Here is a 24,822-nt window from a genome sequence, read left to right on the forward strand (position 1 = left end):
TTCCCAGACCATTAGCAGAGAGCTGGATCAGAAGAGGAGCAGCCAAGACTCAAGCCGGCACCCATATGTGGTACTGGCACTGCAGGCAGTGCCTTTACCTGCTATGCCACAGCACCAGCCCCAATACATAACTTTTTAATACAAAGAATCATTTATAAAGTTTGAAAATTAGGAATACTGCTGTATTACAGTTTTTATATCCATTTTCCAAGTGGATGTTGAATAAAAATAATACTGTTGCATTCATGGATACATAAATATTGAATTCTCTGGGTGAGTTTTAACTATTTTTTCCTGAAAGGAGCCAACTTGAACATCCTTGTTTCTCTTCTTTGAAGGCAACCTTAATAAAAAAGCCATTTGACTGTGGAGAAATAGAATCAATGGAAGATGATACTACTGAAAATCTAATGGAGGTAGAAGATCAGTCATCCATGAATCTCTTTAATGATCACTCTGCTAGTAGTGAGAGTGATGCAAATGAATTTGGAGAGAACCAAAATACTATTGGTAAGTACATATTTTCTGTTTGGGATGTCTTTTCCCTGTTTATATTACTTGAACATTATAGAAAGTCTCATTAATTTCAATTTTATGCTCATTTCATTTTTCCTTAGCGTAATCTGTAATGATTGTTCCCTTCCTGTTCACCTTAAATTTCTTGGATTTATTTTATTTATTTATTTATTTATTTATTTTTGACAGGCAGAGTGGACAGTGAGAGAGAGAGAGACACAGAGAGAAAGGTCTTCCTTTGCCGTTGGTTCACCCTCCAATGGCCGCCGCGGCCGGCGCGCTGCGGCCGGCGCACCGCGCTGATCCGATGGCAGGAGCCAGGTACTTATCCTGGTCTCCCATGCCGGTGCAGGGCCCAAGCACTTGGGCCATCCTCCACTGCACTCCCTGGCCACAGCAGAGAGCTGGCCTGGAAGAGGGGCAACCGGGACAGAATCCGGCGCCCCGAGCGGGACTAGAACTCGGTGTGCCGGCACCGCAAGGCGGAGGATTAGCCTGTTGAGCCACGGCACCGGCCTGGATTTATTTTTTTTAAACTGAATTTATTAACTTTCTATTATATTCTTCCCGGGAGGAATTCAGAATTATAAGACATTACTGCTAAATTTCACCCCTCTGAAAAGAGCATTTGTTGTGGTGGTTAATCTTCTGCTTGGCATTCCAGCTTCCTGTGTTAGAGTGCTTGACTTAAAGTCCTAGCTCTACTCTTCTTTCCACCTCCCTTATAACACATATCTTGGGAGCCGGCAGATGGTTCAAGTAGTTGGATTCCTGTCACTCATCTGGGAGTACTATGTGGGCATTTGAGAAATGAACCTGCAGATGGGAACATGTTCGCTATCTTTATGCCTCTCAAATAAATAAATAAATAAAACTTATAAAAGGAAGTAGAGCCATTTGATAGATTTTGGGGAACAGGATCTCACCAATGAGAGATGGAATTCTGATCTGCATATGCCTGCAAATTGGTGGCAGAGACCCAGTCACTTGAGCTATATCATTGCTTCCTCCTAATATCTACATTGGCAAGAAGCTGGAGTTGGGAGCCAGAGCTGGGAATTGAATCCAAATACTCTGACATGGGATTCGGCCATCTTAATTGCTTGGCCAAGTGTCTGCTCCCATATCCCTTTTATAACTTGTTAGTTTTAATGTTAGTTTAACATTAAAATAAGCATTTTCCCCAAGTAACTGCTGCTTTTCCTAAGCCATTAGCAGGGAGCTGGATTGTTAGTGGAGCAGCTTGGATGCCAGCATTGCAGGCAGTGATTTTACCTGTTAGAGCACAACTTTTTAATGACTATACTATTTTTTTAAAGATTTATTTATTTATTTGAAAGTTTTCGTTACACAGAGAGAGGAGAGGCAGAGAGAGGGAGAGAGATCATCCTTCCGATTGTTCACTCCCCAGTTGGCTGCAATGGCCGGAGCTGCGCTGATCCAAAGCCAGGAGGCAGAAGCTTCTTCTGGGTTTCCTGTGCAGGTGCAGGGGCCTAAGGACTTGAGCCATTTTCTACAACTTTTCCAGTCCATAGCACAGAGCTGGATTGGAAGTGGAGCAGCCGGGTCTTAAACCAGCACCCATATGGGATGCTGGCGTTTCCGGCCAGGAGGTTAATCCGCTGAGCCACAGTGCTGGCCCCAACTATACTATTCTAATACTAAATATTGTGATTTTCTTGACCAATTTTTTTCGACCAATTTTTATTGTCAGAAATTTGGGAGCTGGCACTGTGGCTTTCTAGACTAATCCTCCACCTGCGGTGCCAGCACCCCGGGTTCTAGTCCTGGTTGCTCCTCTTGCAGTTCAGCTCTCTGCTGTGGCCCGGGAGGGCAGCGGAGGATGGCCTAAGTGCTTGGGTCCCTGCACCTGCATGGGAGACCAGGAGGAAGTACCCAGCTCTTGGCTTCGGATTGGCGTGGTGCCAGCTGAGGCGGCCATTTGCGGAGTAAAGCAATGGAAGGAAGACCGCTCTCTCTGTCTCTCTCTCTCTCTCTCCCTGTCTAACTGCCTGGCCAAAAAAAAAAGACTATTGGAACTCATAGAAGAGTTCTTTTCTGTTTCCTTGTAATAGCATTACTATGGTGGAATTAATCTAAATACCTTTTTTCCTGTTTTTGATTATTTCTTAATAATAGAATCCTTTTCATCAAGAAATTCGAAGCTTTTGTTGTATAATTAAATTCATTGTAGTTTTGTTTTCTGTACACTTTTTGGGGTAGGAGAAGGGGAGGATATTCCAGTTAATATATGTGGTGGGATGGCGCTGTGTCGCAGTTGGTTAATGCCTTGGCCTGAAGTGCCGGCATCCCATATGGGTGCCAGTTCGAGTCCCGACTGCTCCAGTTCTGATCCACTGGTTCACTCCCCAAATGGCCAGAAGTTCTTCCAGGTTTCCCATGCAGGTGCAGGGGCCCAAGGACTTGGGCCATCTTCTACTGCTTTCCCAGGCCATAGCAGAGAGCTAGATTGGAAGTGGAGCAGCCGGGACTCAAACCGGCGTCCATATGGGATGCTCACACTGCAGGCAGTGGTTTTACCTGCAATGCCACAGTGCTAGCCTCTAAAAAAAATAATAATATATGGCTTTTCTACCTCTCAGTGTTAATAAGTGCTTTTCATTTTTAGGTGCCATGAATCCATTAGCTGAAGAATATCTGTCAAAGCACGATCTCCTTCTTTTAGACATGGTCAAGTTCTTGTGTATGTGTGTAACTACTTCTCAAACCAGTACTGTGTCATTTAGAGCGGCTGATATTCGGAGAAAATTGTTGATGCTAGTTGATTCTAGCATATTAGACCCTACTAAATCTGTCCACCTACACATGGTGAGTTAAGTGAAATGAAGAAACTGTTTGATTCTGTTTCATTGTACTGATTAAATGCGATAGTCTAACATGTGAGAATCACAATTGCCTTTGAAGACTTGATACTGCCTGCTTAAGAAATGAATCTGGGACTAGTTATAAAATATACTTTCCCTTTTTATGTATTGTGAAAAAAATTTAAATGCTTGCTGAAACATTGAAACTTGGATGAAATTTGGTTAGATTATTCCCTTTATGTATAATTATCAAATTGTTATTGGACTAAGTCAAGAAACAGATGTAGAATATAAAAAGTAATGCATAATTGTGTTTGAAGTTTGCATCTTGCCTTTGTCTTGATACTAGTGAAAGATAGGTTCATTTCTAGTTCATTACCATAGGGTTTGTTTGGTGTTCTCTTTCTGTATATGTAGCTCCATTTTGTGAAAGTCATAAACGTAGCTTTCCACTTAATCTTAAAACGTTTACTTTAAAACTCAATTGCTTTATATGTAACTAATCTCTGACCATGTCGGCTGTTTCCTTAACTTCAGCCCCTGTGTATAAGGTGATAAGAGTCCCTAGGCCAGTGAGAAGCTGAGTGGGTACCAGGGCATGTTTCCATTTCCAAAAAATTGGCAGACATATTTGGTGAGTCACTAATTCAGAGAAACATGCTGGTTGTGTCCCTGATAGATTGGCTTAACACATTCCCAGCATGGGCAAATATGCATGTGATCCCCCAACCACAGCAAACAAGTTTGTGCTCTGCTTGAGCCCTTGGTTTTGGCCCTGCCAGTTAGTCTAGTCAAATCTCTAGTCCTGGCCAAAGGGAAACTGTTGTATGCTTTTCTTGAAACGGTGTTTAAAGTCACTTCAAAGCACTCAGTAACATGTGACTTTCACATCAAATATTTGAAAGCTTCATTTTATTTTCTTAATATTAAAGATAAAATAAGCAATATACTATTCTGCCTATAAATACTAGGGGGAAAATCTCATATGATCTCCTAGTATAACTAGAAAAATGTTTGGTACCTCGCTGTATCTTCCATTATGTATGGCAGTTGCTAAATAGCGCATAGTATCCATAGTTCCATGTTAAGCCTCAGAAAGTTGTCATTAGGAGGGTAAGTCAGGGCCTTTGACTTTTCTTCCCTGCCTGTGGTTTTCTCACGTTTCCAAAACAGATCAACAGGATAGATTTTAACCATTGAATTCTTAAAATCCAATCATTATTTTGGGAGGGTGAAGATATAATATAGTTTCAGATTCTCATTGAATACTTCTTTCATGATAATAATAATCATTTATTGAATTTCCACATGGCAGCCAGATTTACATTTATTTTCTGTAATCTTCAACAGTTGTCAGGCCAGGTCAGTGTATATCCCTGTTTTACAGGTGAGAGTACAAAGGTCCCAGATGGTTTTTTAACCATATAAATTAATGTTGTTGGTAGTAGGCTTTACATTCAGCTCTGTTTGACCTCAAAGGCTTTTTTTTTTTAACCATATGCCCTTTTGAAAATTTACATGGATGTGTTTGTGTGTATGTATAAGAAATATATGTGTGTATATATATATATGTGTGTGTGTGTATACACTAATATGTGAATGACCAGTGAAAAAAGCTGATTTTTTTTCTTCCCTACTATCTTAGTATTTAGTGCTTTTAAAGGAGCTTCCCAGAGGAGAGTATCCCTTGCCAATGGAAGATATTGTTGAACTTCTGAAACCACTATCGTAAGAAATTAAAACCATGTTCTCTTCCCTTTAAATTTCTCAGCTAACTGATAAGTTCTGCTAAGCTTATAAAGTTAAATTTTTTTCACCACAGCAATGTGTGTTCTCTGTATCGTCGTGACCAAGATGTTTGTAAAACAGTTTTAAACCATGTCCTTCCTGTAGTGACAAACCTAGGTCAAGGCAATTTGGATGCTGAGAACACAAGAGATGCTCAAGGACAATTCCTTACAGTGATTGGAGCATTTTGGTAGGTACAGGCTATTTTGTGAAATGTTTGTTTTTCTTTTACTACCTCTGGATACAAACATATACTTTGTATTTCTGCATTGGTGATTTCCTTTGATCTTCCTAGTGTAACTATGGACATCTTTTAATATTAGCAGAATGTAATTTGTTTCAATTGTTTGAAAAACAGCATTGTCTTTTGCTTAAGTCTTTTGCTTAAGGCTTGACTTGCTAAACTATATAATATGTTTACCTTAAAATTTTGAATCATTTAAAAGTTTAGCATGTGTGTTGAATAAAGAAAGTGTAACAAGACCAAATCAGTTGGATTGTTCATATTTCCAAAGAGTAAGTTGACCTTGTTGTTATCCAGTTAATTCACACTTAATGTCACAATCTGAGATAATATCATGATACTTAACAGGGAGTACATTTAGGCAATTTAGAGCTTTCATAATATTTAATTAATAAAGACTTATAAACTGGTGTGGAATGTGATTTTGAAATCTTGATACAATAAATAAAACTTTTTAAAAAAAGTCCTTTTAAAGCAGTTTATTGTAACACAGGTAAAGTATGATAGCCTGAAATATAGGCATACTTGTATGAAAAACATAATACACATTACAAGGAACTCTTTTTCAAACTAATTTCTTTTAACATGAGTTTTTGGGAGGGTGAGTACCTTGGCCTGTTTCACATAATGAGGATTAAGTTTAGCAGAGAAAGAAATTTTTAAAGCACCCTATATATTAACCTTAAATCCAGTGATTTTTCTGTGTTTTTATTTGAATGATTATTTAAATTTGAAACACTTAATTGATTTCAGGCATCTAACAAGGGAGAGGAAATGCACATTCTCTGTAAGAGTGGCACTAGTACAGTGCCTGAAAACTTTGCTTGAGGTAAGTTATTCCATGTGAGAAAGATCTCTGTTGAGATTTTAAAAGCAGCCTTAATTTCTGTTTGGTAATGATTGATTTTTCTCTTGATATTTTATATTCACTTCAAATTATTCTTTTCTCATAGGCTGATCCTTATTCAAAATGGGCTATTCTTAATGTAATGGGTAAAGATTTTCCTGTAAATGAAGTGTTTCCACAGTTCCTTGCTGATGATCATCACCAAGTTCGCATGTTGGCTGCAGAGTCAATCAATAGGTAACAGATCCAGTATTAATGAAGTGTTTGTAATGATGCAAATAGCAATGTAGTATCTAGCCCAGTCTAAGATCTCTAGATGAAATATTAAGAATGGCACTTATTGAGCATGTATTTGTACTGTGTACCTGGCATTTATGTCTTCTGATAATTCTGACAATTCTATCACTTAGGTACTATTATTTTCTTGAATATATAGATAAAAATTTTTGGCTTAGGTGAAATAACTTACTTGTTGTTACAAAATAATTGACTTGAATGAGGCATATCTGACACCACTTACAGGAGATGTAGAATGCTGGATAGATAGGACCATGATTTTCATGTGAATTAACACATTTTATATGTGCTAATTGCATTAAGTTTATTGGAGTGAGAATGCAGTTAGGCACTAGAGTTATTCTGTCAAGGGAATCTGTTTTATGTTAGAGTACTTAAATAAGCAAATATTAATTTCTTACGGATTACATGTTTATCAGGTAATTAAATCAACAGTATACTTTTTAAAATTAAATTGATTTTAAAACTTTAAGTTACAGCCTATCTTGTATTTGTCAACCTTGCATTCCAGGTAAATAAAGCATTTCCCTTCCTTTCTTTACTCTGTAGCATATTTGAAATACTATATTTTAACACATTTACCTCTCCCTGTTCGACTAGGATATAAAACTGCAACACATTATTATGTTAATATCAGCCCAGCTGCAAAAAAGGAAAACACTATCTAGTAGCAACTCATATAGAAAAAGACCCACTGAGTTTTACATCAGAGGTCCTACTATTAATAATATAATGTTTAAAATAGACAAATTTCACTGTTTGTTTTTTTTCTCCCAAAAGATTATTCCAAGATATGAAACAAGGAGATTGTCCCAGACTGTGGAAAGCACTTCCTTTGAAGCTTCAGCAGACTGCTTTTGACAATGCATGCTTGAAAACTCAGGAAGGAATGAGAGAAGTGGTAATTCTAGTAATACATATTTGTTCTTGTTTTATACTGTCTGTGAATATCTTATATATTATTTTATCAAGTGTGGCACACGATAATTTGTATCTAGTGGTTTACAATATAATACTTATCTACAACAGCCATGTGAACTGAATGAAATTACATTATATTAGCATATTTTTTTTGGTTCAACTTACATTTTTTTTTAGAGAAAAAATTTTACTGTTTTTATGGGTCTACAAATAATTTCCTTTTTTGTTAAAATACTTTGCATAATATATGGCTAAAACATGGTGATAAAAATGAATTCAGGAAAATATACCACAAGATAAAATTATCTTGATTTTTTTTAAACCTTGTGTTTTTCACATTTCTGTGTAGAATAATATTTTTCCTAAAGTGGTAAAAATTGTCTTAGTGTTCACATTTATTCATACCTATGCCCTCATTGTTTCTAAAAAGAATGTGAGACGATTAAATGACTATCAAATGTATGATACTGAGAAAATGCAAAGAGCATTTGGATGAAAGAATGTGAATTTAGAAAAGTGTTTCAATGGACTTGAAAGATAAATATAAATAGTGTAGAATTTAACAGTATTTTAAGGGATTTGAAAGATAAATATAAATAGTGTAGAATTTAAAAGAAATAATATATATTATTTTAATATCAGCCCAGCTGCAAAAAAGGAAAATACTATCTGGTAACAAATCATTTAGAAAAAGACCCACTGAGTTTTACATCAGAGATCCTACTATTAATAAACACTGTGATACAGAAGAAGTAAATTCTATCTATGTTTCATTGTTTCATTAATGGAAATAATGTTTTAATGAGCAGTGCTAATAAAATAACTTAGATCTGCTATACTATTTTTTTGTTTTTTTTTTTTTTGTTTGTTTGTTTTTCTTTTGAACAGGCAGAGTGGACAGTGAGAGAGAGAGAGACAGAAAGGTCCTCCTTTACCATTGGTTCACCTCCCAATGGCTGCTGCGGCCAGCGCGCTGAGCTGATGCAAAGCCAGGAGCCAGGTGCTTCCTCCTGGTCTCCCATGCAGGTGCAGGGCCCAAGCACTTGGGCCATCCTCCACTGCCTTTCTGGGCCACAGCAGAGAGCTGGACTGGAGGAGGAGCAACCGGGACAGAATCCGGCGCCTCGACCGGGACTAGAACCCCAGGGTGCCAACGCCGCAGGCAGAGGATTAGCCTAGTGAGCCGCGGCGCTGGCTGCTATGCTTTTTTTTTTTTTTTTTAAAGATTTATTTATTTATTTGAAAGTCGGAGTTACAGAGAGAGAGAGAGAGAGTTCTTCTACCCGCTGGTTCACTCCCCAATTGGCCGCAGTGGCCAGCGCTGTGCTGATCCTAAGCCAGGAGCTTCTTCTGGGTCTCCTACGCAGGGGCCTAAGGACTTGGGCCATTTTATACTGCTTTCCCAGGTCATAGCAGAGAGCTGGATTGGAAGTAGAGCAGCTGAGACTCAAACTGGCACCCATATGGGATGCCGGCACTGCAGGCAGCGGCTTTACGCCACAGCACTGACCCCTGCTGTACTTATTAAAGGGCAGCTGAAATATGTTTGGTTCTGAGTAAAAATAGGTTTTTAATTAAGATTTAGAGAGTATGTAGGTCTTCATTTTACAAGGAATGTGAAGAAATCTAGTGGAAAGTTAGAAAGCTCATAGCTGTGTGCAAAGATTTCAGTGATTGCCGTTCAGTGAAGGAATTAGGACTTTTTTGTTCCAAAAGTCAGATCTAGGATCCCTGTGTAGCACATTTTCAAAATGTGAAGAGAAACTTCTATCAGATATAACTTTTATTTATTATTCTTTTTTAAGATTTATTTTATTTATTTGAAAAAGTTAGAGAGAGAGGTAGAGACAAAGAGATCTTCCATCTGCTGGTTCACTCTCCAGACGGCCGCAACAGCTGGAGCTGCACCGATCCAAAACCAGGAGCTTCCTCTGGGTCTCCCACATGGGTTCTGGGACCCAAGGACTTGGGCCATCTTCTACTTCTTTCCCAGGCCATAGCAGAGAGCTGAGTTGGAAGAGGAGTAGTTGGGACTAGAACCAGCGCCCATATGGGATGCTGGCGCTTCAGGCCAGGGCTTTAACCTGCTGTGCCACAGCACCAGCCCCTCAAATACAGCTTTTAAAAATAATGTATGTGACTATTGAAATTTTAGAATTGATTATTAAACTGGAAGTGTATCATGTGATTTTTTTCCTTTTGGTTATACATCTAATACTACTTTTTTTAACTTTTATGTAATAAATTTAAATTTCAAAAGTACAACTTTTGGACTATAGCGGCTTTTCCCCCCATAACCTCCCTCCTATCTGCAGCCATCCCATCTCCCACTCCCTCTCCCATCCCATTCTTTGTCAACATTCATTTTCAGTTATCTTTATATACAAAAGATCAACTTGGTATATACTAAGATTTCAACAGTTTGGGCCCACACAGAAACAAAGTATAAAGTACTGTTTGAGTCGTGGAAATTAATGTTAATTCGCATAGTACAACACATTAAGGACAGAGATCTTACATGGGGAGCAAGTATACAGTGACTCCTGTTGTTGATCTAACAATTGACACTCTTATTTATCATGTCAGTGATCACCTGAGGTTTTGTCATGAGTTGCCAAGGCTATGGAAGCCTCTGGAGTTCACAAACTCTGACCTTATTTAGGCAAGGCCATAGTCAAAGTGGAAGTTCTCTCCTCCCTTCAGAGAAAGGTACCTCCTTCTTTGATGTCCCATTCTTTCCGCTGGGATCTCACGCATAGAGATCTTTCATGTAGGTTTTTTTTTGTTTTGTTTGTTTGTTTGTTTGTTTTTGCCTTGGCTTTCCATGCCTGAGAAACTCTAATGGGCTTTTTAGCTGGATCTGAATGCCTTAAGGGCTGACTCTGAGACCAGAGTGCTGTTTAGGGCATCTGCCATTCTATGAGTCTGCTGTGCTGATACTGCCTTTTAAAGTATAAAGAGATATGTGTTAAATAGCAATTAAAAAAGTCATTTCAGGAATTACAGATGGAAGTTGAAGAGGACCTTTTAATCTCTCACCATCTTTTTGTTACTACTTTTTTTTTTTTTTCATTTTTAAATTTTTATTTAATGAATGCGTTTTTACAGAGATACAACTTTAGGAATATCGTGGTTCTTTCCCCCATACCACTCCCCCTTGCTCCCATCCCACTTCCCATTCCCTCTCCCATCTCCTTCATTATAGTTCATTTTTAGTATGACTTTATATCCAGTCTTCCTCTTTTTCTTCAAGGAAATTTATATCTCACTGGCATGTTTTTCCTTTGACAATTCTTTCGATAGGATCTTAGGAAGAACAGTCTTTCTCAATCTTGAAAACTTCTATTTTCTCAAAATCTCTAGTTTTAGTGTGATCATTGTAGGATGTAGGATGTAAAACTGGTAACTAATGAAAACATCTGCTTAGATGTTTTCATTAGTTCTGTTACTTTAGTTTCAATAACTCATTTGTAATGTTTAAATACTGCATTATGTCATTGTTTTTAAAATTATTCATTCTTTGAAGTCCCACAGTGCTGAGAACCCTGAAATTTTGGATGAGACTTATAATAGAAAATCTGTTTTATTGATGATGATAGCTGTGGTTTTATACTGTAGCCCTGTCTGTGAAAAACAGGCTTTGTTTGCACTTTGCAAATCTGTAAAAGAGAATGGATTAGAACCTCACCTTGTGAAAAAGGTAAATGTGAATGACTTTATTATTATTATAATGATAATCCTCCTTGGTTAACTTTTTAACAGAGGGATTAAACCTTAGTTTTCAAATTGACACCTATTTAAGAGTTGGAAACTATTTTTTAGGTTGGAAATTTTGGAAAGCAATTATAGTAACTTTTTGAATAGTCTGTTTATTTGTATATAGTGTTACGTCTGACATTCCATTCATTAAACTAACAAAGATAAATGACCTTTAGTCACACAGACCAATCTCTGGAATAGCACTGATTGAGAGGAAACACACAGAGACAAGAGCAGTTTCAGGGATTTTGCCCTGTAGACTCTTCCAGCACACTAGCATCTATCAGGGCTAGAATTCAAATCTTAGGGTGGTGATGATTGTATTAGGGGAGGACAATTGGGATTCAAGCTTTACATATAGATTATTACAATGTTAAGGAATGTTGTTCTACCACCTCAGCATTGGAAGTTTGGGAAGTTCCAGGCTTTTCTGTTGCTGATTTTTATGTGGTGAATTAGTAGGCTGATACAGTATGGTTTCCATGGAGCTTTATAGTGGGTCAGTGGCCAACTTATAGGCGAACAGTTTTAGATAAGTTAACATTTTATTTTTTGGTATTAATATAGGGTGTTTTTTGGAAATATACAATTATACTAGCTAATTATTATAAGTGTTATATAATGTTTATATTTAACATTGAGGAGAATAATTTTAACTTAAACCTTCCTTTGAGATATAATCAAATGCTGGAAACTAACATATTTTAGTGGGTTTTTTTTTCCATTTAACATTTGCTTAGGGTTTGCTATGTCCCATTTATTATGCCAATTATATTAAATACAGTTTTTCTTTTTTTTATTATTCCTATCTCATTGATAAGAAAATCAAGGTATAGAAAAGTTAAATGCATGTTTAACTCAAACTAAATACTGCATTTTATATAGTAATTTTATATAGTAAAAGTAATTAACTGACTACTTGCCATATTTGGCACATTACAAAGCATGTTATACACAGAAAATCTCATTTAATTTTCTTCAAAATGTCACTCTTATTTTATAATTTAAAAATGAAGTAAAAAAATAATTTGTCTAAGGTCACATACCAATAAACAATGCAGAACTAGAATTCAAACTGACTGTAGAATTCTAATACAATGTCCTACCTCATTAGGAGTCATCTTAAAATTTTCTTCATTGAAATCCCTCTTGAATAAAATGGCTAAAAATAAAATGAAAAAAAAAAAACTCAAACTAAATGCTGTTAATAAAGACTTCATTTTTTAAAGGTATCAACTTTTGGTTTTTGCAGGTTTTGGAGAAAGTTTCTGAAGCTTTTGGATATAGAAATTTAGAAGACTTTATGGCTTCTCATTTAGATTATTTGGTTTTAGAATGGCTTAATTGTCAAAATACTGAATACAGATTATCTTCCTTTCCTTATATTTTATTAAACTACAAAAATGTTGAGGATTTTTATAGGTATGTATATAAATGACATATGTAAAATATGTTTAATTTAAAATTAGGTTATAATGTTTGGCAATTCACCTCCCCTGTACCATCTTCCTACACACAAGTAAAAGGCTGCATGGTGTCAGGAGCAGGACAGCTTGATTTAATGAGAATGTATTGAAAGTAGTCATTGGCCTTAACATTTTTTTTTAAAGATTTGTTTATTTTTATTTGAAAGTCAGAATTACACAGAGAGAGAAGAGGCAAAGAGAGAGAGAGAGAGAGAGGTCTTCCATCTGGTAGTTCACTCCCCAATTGGCCTCAATGGCCGGAGCTGCATCGATCCAAAGCCAGGAGCCAGGAGCTTCTTTTGGATCTCCCACATGGGTGCAGGGGCCCAAGGACTTGGACCATCTTGTACTGCTTTCCCAGGCCATAGCAGAAAGCTGGATTGGAAGTGGAGCAGCCGGGACTAGAACTGGTACCCATATGGGATGCCAGTACTTCAGGCCAGGGTGTTAACCCACAGCACCACAGTGCCGGCCCCTGGCTTTAAGATTTAATCTTAACTGTGTCAATAACCAGCCATGGGATTTGGGCAATACATGTAATCACTCACAGCATCTTGTACTTTTACTCTATAAAGTGAGGGAGTTATATGAGATCTTTAGTGTTCCTTTTAGCTTTAATATTTGATAATTTCCTCTTTGAAAAAAATCAAAGATAAACTACTAGTGGCTGAGTATTTGTCTTTTTGTGTGTGTGTGTTACTGGACTATAAGGATATTTAGTCATTTCTGTTAGATTTAGAAGTTTAAAGGAAAAGTATTCATTTTACTAACTATGTAGAGGAATTTTTTTTTTTAAATGAGAGGTTTGAAACAACTAAACACTAATGTTTAGGGACCAGCATCGTGGAATTGCAGGTTAAGCTGCTGCCAGTGAAGCCAACATCTTATATGAGCTCTGTTTTGAGTTCTGGCTGCTCTGCTTCTCATCCAGCTCAGATGCCCTCTGTAACTCCTGGCTAGGACCAGACCTGGGAGCCAGGAACTCAATCCAGGTCTTCCAATTCGTGGTAGAGAAACAAATGCTTGAGCTATCACCTGCTGCCTCCCAGGGTGTGAATTAGCCAGAAACTAGAATTGGGAGCAGGTCCAGGTCTGGAACTCAAGCTCTCTGATACGAGATGTAGGCATCCCAGCTAACAGCTTAACCATCAGGCCAAATTTCCAACCCCTCTCACCACACTTTTTTTCTTTTTTTAAAAGATTTATTTATTTATTTGACAGATTTACAGGGGGGGAGGGTTCTCCATTTGTTGGTTCATTCCCAAAATGGCTGAAATGGCCAAAGCTGGGCTAATCTGGAGCCAGGAGCTTTTTCCGGGTCTCTCATGAAGGTACAGGGACCCAAGGACTTGGGCCATCTTCCACTGCTTTCCCAGGCTGTAGCAGAGAGCTGGATCAGAAGTGTAGCAGTTGGGTCTCCAACGGGCACCCATATGGGATTTCAGCACTGCAGGTGGCGGCTTTTCACACTACACCACAGGGCCGACCCCTCACCACACATTTTGATCACAGAATTAAGATGGTATAGTGAGGCTGACACTGTGGCGCAGTGGCTTAACGCTCCAGCCTGCAGTGCCAACATCCCAAATGGGTGCCGGTTCAAGTCCCAGGTGCTCCACATCCGATCCAGCTCTCTGCTATGTCCTGGGAAAGCAGTAGAAGATGGCCCAAGTCCTTGGGTCCCTGAACCCACATGGAGACCTGGAGGAAGCTCCTGGCTCCTGGCTTCGGATCAGCTCAGCTCTGGCTGTTATGGTCATTTGGGGAATGAACCAGAAGAATGAAGAACTCTGTCTCTCTCTCTCCCTTTCTGACTCTCACTCTCTCATTTTCTCTCTCTCTCTCTCTCTCTCTTTCTCTCTGTCTCACCCTACCTTTCTCTGTAACTCTGTCTTTCAAATAAATAAATCTTTAATAAAAAAAAAAAAGATGGTATAGTATAAACTATGTGTTACATTACTATTTCCAATTTAATTTTATTTCTCCATAAACATAAAATAAGAATATTTACTAATCTTGATATAGTGATGCTCCAGTGTTGGCTATATGAAAACATTTTATTAATCTAAGAACTGTATTTTAAAATTTTACATTGAAAAACTTTACTTGCCAAATTTTAAAATTTTCATTTTTAGATCTTGTTATAAAATATTGATTCCACATCTGGTGATTAGAAGTCATTTCGATGAGGTGAAAGCCATTGCTAATCAGATTCAAGAAGATTGGAAAAGTCTTCTAGTAGACTGCTTTCCAAAGATTCTTGTAAATATTCTTCCTTATTTTGCCTACGAGGATGCAAAAGACAGTGGGATGGCACAGCAAAGAGAGATTGCTTCCACAGTTTATGATATGCTTAAAAGTGAGAACTTATTAGGAAAACAGGTAAGGATGAATGTTACTTACTTTTTATCCCCTAATTGGTTTGATTTGTAAACTTTAAATTTTAAGCCTATTTAGTAATCATTTTTGAAATTACATTTAGTTTGTGGTAGTTAATAACGTAGCAATCCATGATTTTTTTGTTGTTGAGTGGTGTTCTCTACCTTTGATTGGCACTTATGTCAGTGGAAATATTTTCTCAAAAATACTCAAAAAGAAACAGTAAAAAATTTTTTTGAAATAATTTTATCTCTGCCTTTTCATATTTATTTTAATTACTAATAATACATGACTGCAAACTGGATGTTAAGTTCAAGTAACACTGAATAGTGTATATAGAAAACCTTCTTCACTCCCTCTTCAAAAGTTTTCTGCTTTTCCAGGAAAAGCACCATACCAAATTTCCAGGCCTTGCATGCTTTTTTTTTTCTAATGACACTTTATACCTTCTAACATAAGATTTATTTTGAAAGGCAGAGAAACAGATCTTCCATCTACTGTTTCAATCCCCAAATATCACAACAGCCAGGACTTGGGCATTTCCATCGAGTCCCACATGGGTGTCAAGAGCCCAAGTACTTGTATCATTTTATGCTTTCTCAGGCATCATTTGCAGGGAGCCAGATTGTAAACAGAGCAGCCAGGACTTGAATTGGTATGCTGATAGGGGATGCTGACATTGCAGGTGATGCCTTAATCCATTGTACCACAATGCTGGCCGCATAATCCACTTTTAAATTCTATTCATTTTTAATATTATTCTTCTCTTCTATAATATAAGTACTATGAAGGTAGGACTTATGTCGTTTAGTGGTAGGGAGATCCAGGGGCTGATGTATTCCACCCACCTATTATATATTGGGTGTTCATTAAGTATTTAAGTTTTTTTATTTGTTTGTTGGAGAGAAAGTCAGATCTTCCATTTACTGGTTCACTCCCTAAATACCCCCTAGTAGGTAGGACTGCTAGGCTGAAGCCTAGAACCTAGAACTTATTCCAGGTTTCTCACGTGGGTGGCAAGGACCCAACTATATCATCCGCTGCCCACCAGGGTGCTGTACATTAACAAGAAGCTGGAATTGGGAGTGGAGCCAGGACTTTAACCCAGGTAACTCTGATACAGAATGTGGGCATCTCAAGCAACATCACTAAAGATTTGTTAAAAGAAGGAGTCTAATAAAGAAGGAACTCACAAAGCTAGCTTTGTTTTATGGTCAAATTATTTGAAGCAACTTGGGTTAAAATACATATATTTGGGCTATTGCTCTGTACTACAGATCTGGCCTATTACAGAATCCTCTCATTTTATGTGCAGAAGAATTCATTTGTGGCACAGTGGATTAAGCTGCTCCCTGGAATACCTGTATCCCATATTAGAATGCCAGTTCAAATCCTGGCTACTTTGCTGTTAACCCAGCTTCCTATTAAAGTGCACAGGAAGGCACCAATTGATGGCTTAAGTACTTGGGCCCCTATCACCCATGTGGGAGACCAAGACAATATTCTTGGGTCCTGATTTTGGCCTGGGCTGGCCTCATCCCCAGCTGTTGGAGTCATCTGTGGAATGAACCAACAGACAGAAGGCTTGTGTGTCTGTGTCTGTGTCTGTGTCTGTGTCTGTGTCTGTGTGTGTGGCCTGTCTTTCAAATAAACCTTTTAAAAAATGCATATGTAAAATATCCTAAGTAAAAAAACCTTTTTTTACTCCAAATTTATTTCTTTTTGAATATGAGTAAAAGACAACTAACCAAGAGTCAGAATGGGTTTAGGAGGGAAAACTGATCACATTTGATCCTGATTGAAACACTGGTCTCAAGGCAAAACCTAAATAATTATTTCTTAGCTTACTGGTTAAAGACAGAAGTTCTTGCTCATTTTCACTTAGCGTTAAGTTGTAGATATAACTTTTTCTACATGTGCTTTTTTTTTTTTTTTTTTTTTTTTTTTTGACAGGCAGAGTGGACACTGAGAGAGAGACAGAGAGAAAGGTCTTCCTTTTGCCGTTGGGTCACCCTCCAATGGCCTCTGCGGCCGGCGCACCGCACTGATCCGAAGGCAGAAGCCAGGTGCTCCTCCTGGTCTCCCATGGGGTGCAGGGCCCAAGCACCTGGGCCATCCTCCACTGCACTCCCTGGCCACAGCAGAGAGCTGGCCTGGAAGAGGGGCAACCGGGACAGAATCCGGCGCCCCGACCGGGACTAGAACCCGGTGTGCCGGCGCCGCAAGGTGGAGGATTAGCCTAGTGAGCCGCAGCGCTGGCCCTACATGTGCTTTCTGTGATTTAGACTCATAGGATTCCTTTTGTGTGTCTATGAAAGTTAGTATAAATATTAATAGTTTTGGAATCATCTAAAATTTTTGAGTTGTTGAATGCCTAAAATATTTACAAATCATAAGATTTTTGGCTGTACCTAAAATCTGAGCAATTTTTATATGCTGTTGGTAGACCTTACAGATCTAGCTTATTAGAGAATCCTATAAAACTATTGAAGTCAGCTATTTTATGCACAGAAGAACTCAATAACTGTTCCTCTACAGGCCACCATTGTGGCATAGCAGGTTAAGCCTCTGCCAGTGATGCTGCCATCCAACACTGACGCCAGTTTGAGACCCGGCTGCTCCATTTCTGATCCAGTTCCCTGCCAATGCATCTGAGAAAGCAGCAGAGGATAGCCCAAGTGTTTGGACCCCTGCATCCATGTGGAAGCCTCAGAAGAAGCTCCTGTCTTCAGCCTGGCCCAACTCCTGCTGTTGTTGCCATTTGAAGAGTAAACCAGTAGATGGAAGATCTTTCTATCTTTCTCCGTCTGTCTTTGTCTCTCCTTCTGTCTCTGTAACTCTGGCTTTAAAATAAATAAAAAATAAATCTTAAAATTATTCTTCTGATATTAAACAGATTTCCCTAGTTTTCCCTTACTTATTCCACATAGTATGGAAAAGCTGGATTTTAGAAGAGTTGAAACTTTGGAGATAACATGGACAACTGATATGAAAACTTGAGGGAAAAGTTAGAATGTTTGTTAGGTTTCTTTCTTGTCTTGCTCCAAAATATGTTTTGCTGTTAGAGTGTTTCTGAATCTCTTTGCACATCTAATAAATAGACTTTTACTTTAGAACACTATAATTCATTATTTAGAGAAATAATAACTGTCAACTTCACAGTTCACATTTGACTGACATATAACATAGCAAATTAATTTTTTTAGAGAATGTATGCCCTTTGTGAGGATACAAATTGCCAGTAGTGGGAAGCAGAATGATGAAATTATGCTCCCTGAGGGAAGGTTTTAGTTGACTCTAGATGAAAGGGGATGTAAGTAGCAGTTAGCCTCAGAATTTGGGATCTCACCAGAGTAGAAGTTGGGTAGAAAGTTGGGTAGAAGCCATGCAGTGAGCAAATAGCGGTATTGCCCGTCACTGAGAATTTTTTAAGGTTTGTGTTTTGTTTTGTTTTAATTTCTTGAAAGATTTACTGAGAGAGATGAAGACAGAGAGAGGTCTTCCGTCTTCTAGTTCTCTCCTCAAATGGCCACAGCAGCCAGAACTGAGCTGATCTGAAGCCAAGAGCCAGGAGCTTCATCCCAGTGTGCCATGTGGGTGCAGGGGCCCAAGGACTGGGGCCATCCTCACTGCTTTCCCAGGCGCATTTGCAGGGAGTTGGATTGGAAGTGGAGCAGCTGGGACTCCAACTGGTGCCCATATGGGTTTAAGCCACTGCACCAGCCCTGAGAATTCTTAAATTCTACAAATGATGGAGTTCTCAAATAAATCAAGAGAAAATTGTAAACTGAGAAATGGTTTAGGTCACTAGGGCCTTTGTGGGCAGGGGAATTACTAGGTTGAAGCATTTAGTGCTAGGACCAAAGCTTCAGTTAAAATGTTTCTTTAAAATTAAGACTACCAGGTGCTGTTCTTGTAGAGTGGGTTAATCTGTGTGAGACCCAGAAGATCTTTCTCTCTGCCACCTTCCCCTGTCACTCTGCCTTTCAAAGAAGTAAATCTTTTATTATTATTTTTCAAAATATTTATTTGAATGTCAGTTAGAGAGCTTCCATCTGCTGCTTTACTCCCCAGATGGCCACAACAGCCAGGGATGGGCCAGGCAAAGCCAGGAGCTTCATCCAGCTCATCCACATGAGTAGTAAGGGCCCTAACACTTGTGCCATCTGCTGCTGCTTTTCCCAGGCCTTTAGAGAGCTGGATTGGAAGTGGAGCAGCCAAGACACAAACCTGCACACATAGGAAATGCCAGCCTTGCAGGTGATAGCTTTTTACCCACTATGCCATAACAACCATCCCTCAAATAAATAAATCTTTAAAAATAAATAAAATGTGAGAATTGGATTAAGAGACCATTATATAATATGGTTTCTACTTTCCTCATAGTATGCAGGTTGGCTGCATGTAAGAAAAAGGTGCAGTTAGCTATGTATCTTGCAGATCTTAGTCTTTTGGTTATGTGTTTTCTTTTATAGTCACTAAATAATTCTGTAGATACGGCAACAACATAAGTCTTTTGAGCTGTGTTAAAGGTTACAGATGTAAAAATATTAAATATATTTTAATTTTGTTTCCTTTCAGATTGATCATCTGTTTATTAGCAATTTACCAGAGATTGTGGTAGAGTTATTAATGACATTACATGAACCAGCAAATTCTGATGCCAGCCAAAGCACTGACCTCTCTGAGTTTTCAGGGTATGCACATTTTAATATTAGAGAATAGCTGCAAGTTGAGGAATTCCTAGGAAAGTGATTGATCAATAGCTTCAGTTGTCTATTTCAATTTTTAGAAATGTATTTTGTTTTAAAAGTTTGTTTCTTTAAAAATCACTACCTATGAATTGAATCAATTACCTAACTGCCAATAGAAATAGCTCTTTCTGGATGACTGCTTTGTTAACAAATCCAATGACCTTTGTCTTTTCAATCTTTCTATAGTATTTGAGCATTTTTTTGTTTGTTGTCTCCAAACTTTTTTCCTCCTTGCATGTTAATCTTGTTTTCTCTTTTTATGTATAAATTACCTTTCTAAATTACATTTTCTTTGTCATACTTGTCAGCTGTCAGAATCATACTTCTCAGCTATGCAGTTCAATCTGAATGTCTACTACCCTTGGTTATGCAGGTGTCTTAAAAGAATCCATGGAAAAGCATATTAAAAAATTGTGCATGAATTTTATGCACCAAAATAAACTTACCTTTTAATTCCACTTTAAAGTACCTTTGAATGAGTTTATGAATGTGAATGTTATTTTCCCAACTTGAATTTAAGCTACTTAGAAATACTATGTATTCCTTTTTTTATATGTGCCATGGTGATAGGCATATAAAATAATACCAAACAGGATACTTTGAAATATATAATTTCATTTTATCTAAATAGTGTTTGATTGCTGTGTCTTAAAATGTTGTTCCTGGAGCTTTAATTCACACCTGAACTGAAGTAATACTGTAAGGCTAATTTATGGAGCTGTCATTACTTTATAAAAGATTATTTAAGCAGATCATCTAAGGTTGTTTAAGTCACTTAGATATTTTGATTGATGTCTATGGACTGTAATTTCATTTGTTAATTTGCTAAACGTATAGTTTTTTTAGTAGAAACAGTAATTTTAAAAATTTAGAGGTTATGTAAATTTTCATTTTGGAAGTTCACTGGTCTATCATACCTGTTTTTTTTTTTCCTGGTAGTTTTCTTCTGAAAATGATGACTGCATTTGTTCCAATCTTTTAGGGATTTGGATCCTGCTCCGAATCCACCTCATTTTCCATCACATGTGATTAAAGCAACATTTGCCTATATCAGCAACTGTCATAAAACAAAACTTAAGAGCATTTTAGAAATTCTCTCTAAAAGCCCTGTAAGTATACATTTTTAATATTATAATTAATGAATTTCTTCTTTCTCATCTAGAGTAATTACATTTTAAAGAGAGAAAATAAATGGTAAATTTATCTGAATAATTGAGAAACACTCATTTACAAGTATTTTTAAAAATTAATTAATTAATTTTGCTTATCTGAACGGAAGAGTTGGAGACAGACAGAGATCTCCCATCCCGGGGGTATTTTTTTACTCTCCAAGGGTGTAGAATAGGTAGGAGTGGGCCAGTTGAAGCTGGCAGCTGAAAAATCAATCTGGATCTCCCATATGGGTATCAAAGACCCAATTACTTTTTTTTTTTTTTTTTTTTTTGACAGGCAGAGTGGACAGTGAGAGAGAGAGACAGAGAGAAAGGTCTTCCTTTTGCCGTTGGTTCACCCTCCAATAGCCGCCGCTGCAGCCGGCGCACCGCGCTGATCCGATGGCAGGAGCCAGGATCCAGGTGCTTTTCCTGGTCTCCCATGGGGTGCAGGGCCCAAGCACCTGGGCCATCCTCCACTGCACTCCCTGGCCATAGCAGAGAGCTGGCCTGGAAGAGGGGCAACCGGGACAGAATCCGGCGCCCTAACCGGGACTAGAACCCGGTGTGCCGGCGCCGCAAGGTGAAGACCCAATTACTTGATCCATCATCTACTGCCTCTCAGGGTGCACATTAGCAGGAGTTTGGAATTGCAAACAGAACTAGGACTCAAACCTAAGCAGTGGGATACAGGATGTGGGCATCCCACATGATATCTGTACCAAACACGTGCCCCAGTTTACGAGTTTTTATTTTTGTATTTCACTTGTCTGTATTAACTGAAGTATGTTACTTACGAGTTCTGTGACACTATATTCATGTATTAGTTCAGAGGATGTTTCTGTTTTTTAATAACAATATACTATTTAATTGAAGTTTAGTCTCTGAAAGCTAAGTAAATTTGTAATAGCTTTAAGGTGAAGAAACTAATTTTGTTAATGTGATAGTTTTCATTTGATGTGAAACCCAAATCTACGTTCTATTTGGTGATTTTAAATATATATTTATTATAGCTAAGTATATGATTAGATAAGTTTGTACTAAATTTATGTATATTTTTTAGGATTCCTATCAGAAAATTCTTCTGGCTATATGTGAGCAAGCAGCAGAGACAAATAATGTTTATAGAAGGCACAGAATTCTTAAAATATATCATCTCTTTGTTAGTTTATTACTGAAAGATATAAAAAGTGGCTTGGGAGGAGCATGGGCCTTTGTTCTTCGAGATGTTATTTATACTTTGATTCACTATATTAACAAACGGTAAGTGAGAGATACATTTGGAATAGCTTATAAAGAGTTTGTCTTTTTCTTGAAGATTTATTTTATAGCTTCTAAGAAATAGATGCCGTAGTGTTTTCTGCATTTTGTGTTTTAAGATGTATACTATATCTGCCTATTTGTTTTTGAAAATTGTACATCTGCTTCTCCATTTCTAGACATCTTGAATACTGAGGATTATCAACATTTTAAAATAAATATTCTAGTTACATTCTTAAATAAGTTATTGTAGAATTGTGGCTGTAAGTTCAGTTTTGCATGTCTGATATTTTCCATTGAGTTGAGATTTCTATTTTTTTATTGTAAAATATTTAACATAAAACTTGTAATTTTTACCATTAAATGTCCAATTTAGTGACATGCATTATGTCTACAGTGTTGTGCAACTATCACTATTTACAATTTTTTTTACCTAATTAGAACCTCTCTACTTATTAAGCAATAACTCTGCATTCCATTTCCTTCTAGCCTTTGATAACCTCTAATCTACTTTCTGTCTAGAATTTATGCATTCTATATATTTAATATGATTAGTATAGTGTAATGTTTGTCCTTTTGTGTCTGGCATGTCATGGTATGTGTCAAAAGTTCATTTATTTGAAAGATCTCTGTGAGTGAGATCCCAACGGAAAGAACGGGCCATCAAGGAAGGAGGTACCTTTCTCTGAAGGGAGGAGAGAACTTCCGCTTTGACTATGGCCTTGTCTAAATAAGGTCAGAGTTTGTGAACTCAAGAGGCTTCCATAGCCTTGGCAACTCATGACAAAACCTCAGGTGATTACTGACGCCATAAACAAGAGTGTCAATTGTTAAATCAACAACAGGAGTCACTGTACACTTGCTCCCCATGTAGGATCTCTGTCCTTAATGTGTTGTACTATGTGAATTAACGATATACCTAGTACTCAAACAGTACTTTATACTTTGTTTCTATGTGGGTGCAAACTGTTGAAATCTTTACTTAGTATATACTAAATTGATCCTCCGTATATAAAGATAATTGAAAATGAAAAAAAAAGTTCATTTATTTTTATGGAGGAAAAATTTTTGATTATCTGGTTTCTCCATTCATCAGTGGGTGAACACTTGAGTTGTTTCTACCTTTTGGTTATTTTAAATAGTGATGCCATGCCTATTGGTGTATAGGTATCTCTTTTTTCAGTTCTTTTGTATATATACCCAATAGTGGCATTGAGAGTTCATATGGTAATTTTATATTTAACTGTTTGAGGAACTGCCAAACTTTTCCAGAGTAGCTGAACAATTTTACATTTCACTTAAAATGCTCAAGGCTTTAAATATCTTCACATTGTCACCTAAGCTTAGTTTTTGTTTATCTAGTCATCCTGGTTAATGTGAAACAGTATCTCATCAGTTATGATTGTGTATTTCTCTAGTGGCTGGTAACGTTAAACAGTTTTTCATGTGCTTATTGACCATTTGTGTATCTCTGGACAAATATTCAAGTTCATTATATACTTAAAAAACTTGGTTGTCTTTTGTTGAGCCTGAGGAGTTCCTTATATATTCCAGATATTATAATTGATTTGCAAGTGTTTTCTTCCATTCTGTAAATTGTCTTTTTTGCACTTCCCTGTAATGGCATGTGATGTCTCTAGATTTTTACTTTTGATAAAGTCCAGTTAATATCTTTTTTTTCTTTTGTTGTTCATTCTTTTGTGTCATATGTGAGAATCCATTGTCAAATCCATGGTCATAGTTTTTTTTTTTTTTTTTTTAAGATTTATTTATTTATTTGAAAGTCATAGTTAAGAGAGAGAGAGAAGTCTCCCATCCTCTGGTTCACTCCCCAACTGGATGCAACAGCCGGGGCTGCACCAGTCCGAAGCCAGGAGCTTCTTATGGGTCTTTCCAGGTGGTTGCAGGGGTCCAAGGACTTGGACCATCTTGTACTGCTTTCCCAGGCCACAGCAGAAAGCTGGATCGGAAGTGGAGCAGCCACGACTTGAACTGGTGCCCATATGGAATGCTGGCACTGCAGGCAGCGGCTTTACCCATTGCGCCACATTGGCAGCCCCTGGCCAGAAAGATGTTTTTTTTTTTAACTTTTATTTAATGTGTATAGATTTCCAAAGTACAGCTTATGGATTACATTGGCTCCCCACCTCCATGACTTCCCTCCCACCCGCAACCCTCCCCTTTCCCACTCTCTCTCCCCTTCCATTCATATCATGATTCATTTTCAATTTTCTTTATATACAGAAGATCAGTTTAGTATACATTAAGTAAAGATTTCAACAGTTTGCACCCACATAGAAACACAAAGTGAAAAATACTGTTTGAGTACTCGTTATAGCATTAAGCCATAAAGATTTAACCTTAGGTTTTATTCTAAGGTTTCAGCTCTCATATGAAGATACTTCAAAAAAATCATGGAAAAATGGAATGAGTAAGCTAACTTTATTTAACTTGTAAAATCATTTTGAAGTCCATGGATAGATTTTTCATGACAGTCATTTTCCATGAATTTTTTTGAGGAACTTTGGTATTTAAATCATTGATCCATTTTGAGTTAGTATTTTTTCGTTTCTTTTTTTTTTTTTTTTTCCTTTTCTTTATTTATTTGAAAGGGA

At 37.4% G+C, this 24,822-nt stretch overlaps 1 protein-coding gene across 6 annotated transcripts in view; it reads left to right on the plus strand.

Annotated features, from left to right (window-relative positions):
- ATM (ATM serine/threonine kinase) overlaps positions 1 to 24,822 on the plus strand; it is a 154,485-nt gene that overhangs the window by 50,462 nt on the left and 79,201 nt on the right. For all 6 annotated transcript variants that reach the window (XM_051819893.2, XM_008261832.4, XM_051819896.2 and 3 more), the window contains 13 exons: positions 339 to 510; positions 3,146 to 3,345; positions 4,987 to 5,069; positions 5,164 to 5,319; positions 6,127 to 6,202; positions 6,327 to 6,457; positions 7,298 to 7,418; positions 10,965 to 11,138; positions 12,450 to 12,619; positions 14,799 to 15,045; positions 19,624 to 19,739; positions 20,779 to 20,905; positions 22,011 to 22,210. In XM_051819893.2, the coding sequence (XP_051675853.1) occupies positions 339 to 510; positions 3,146 to 3,345; positions 4,987 to 5,069; positions 5,164 to 5,319; positions 6,127 to 6,202; positions 6,327 to 6,457; positions 7,298 to 7,418; positions 10,965 to 11,138; positions 12,450 to 12,619; positions 14,799 to 15,045; positions 19,624 to 19,739; positions 20,779 to 20,905; positions 22,011 to 22,210 (1,973 nt within the window). The remainder of the gene's footprint in view (positions 1 to 338; positions 511 to 3,145; positions 3,346 to 4,986; positions 5,070 to 5,163; positions 5,320 to 6,126; positions 6,203 to 6,326; positions 6,458 to 7,297; positions 7,419 to 10,964; positions 11,139 to 12,449; positions 12,620 to 14,798; positions 15,046 to 19,623; positions 19,740 to 20,778; positions 20,906 to 22,010; positions 22,211 to 24,822) is intronic.

This window comes from Oryctolagus cuniculus, chromosome 1 (assembly GCF_964237555.1).
Source record: "Oryctolagus cuniculus chromosome 1, mOryCun1.1, whole genome shotgun sequence".
Taxonomy (NCBI): domain Eukaryota; kingdom Metazoa; phylum Chordata; class Mammalia; order Lagomorpha; family Leporidae; genus Oryctolagus; species Oryctolagus cuniculus.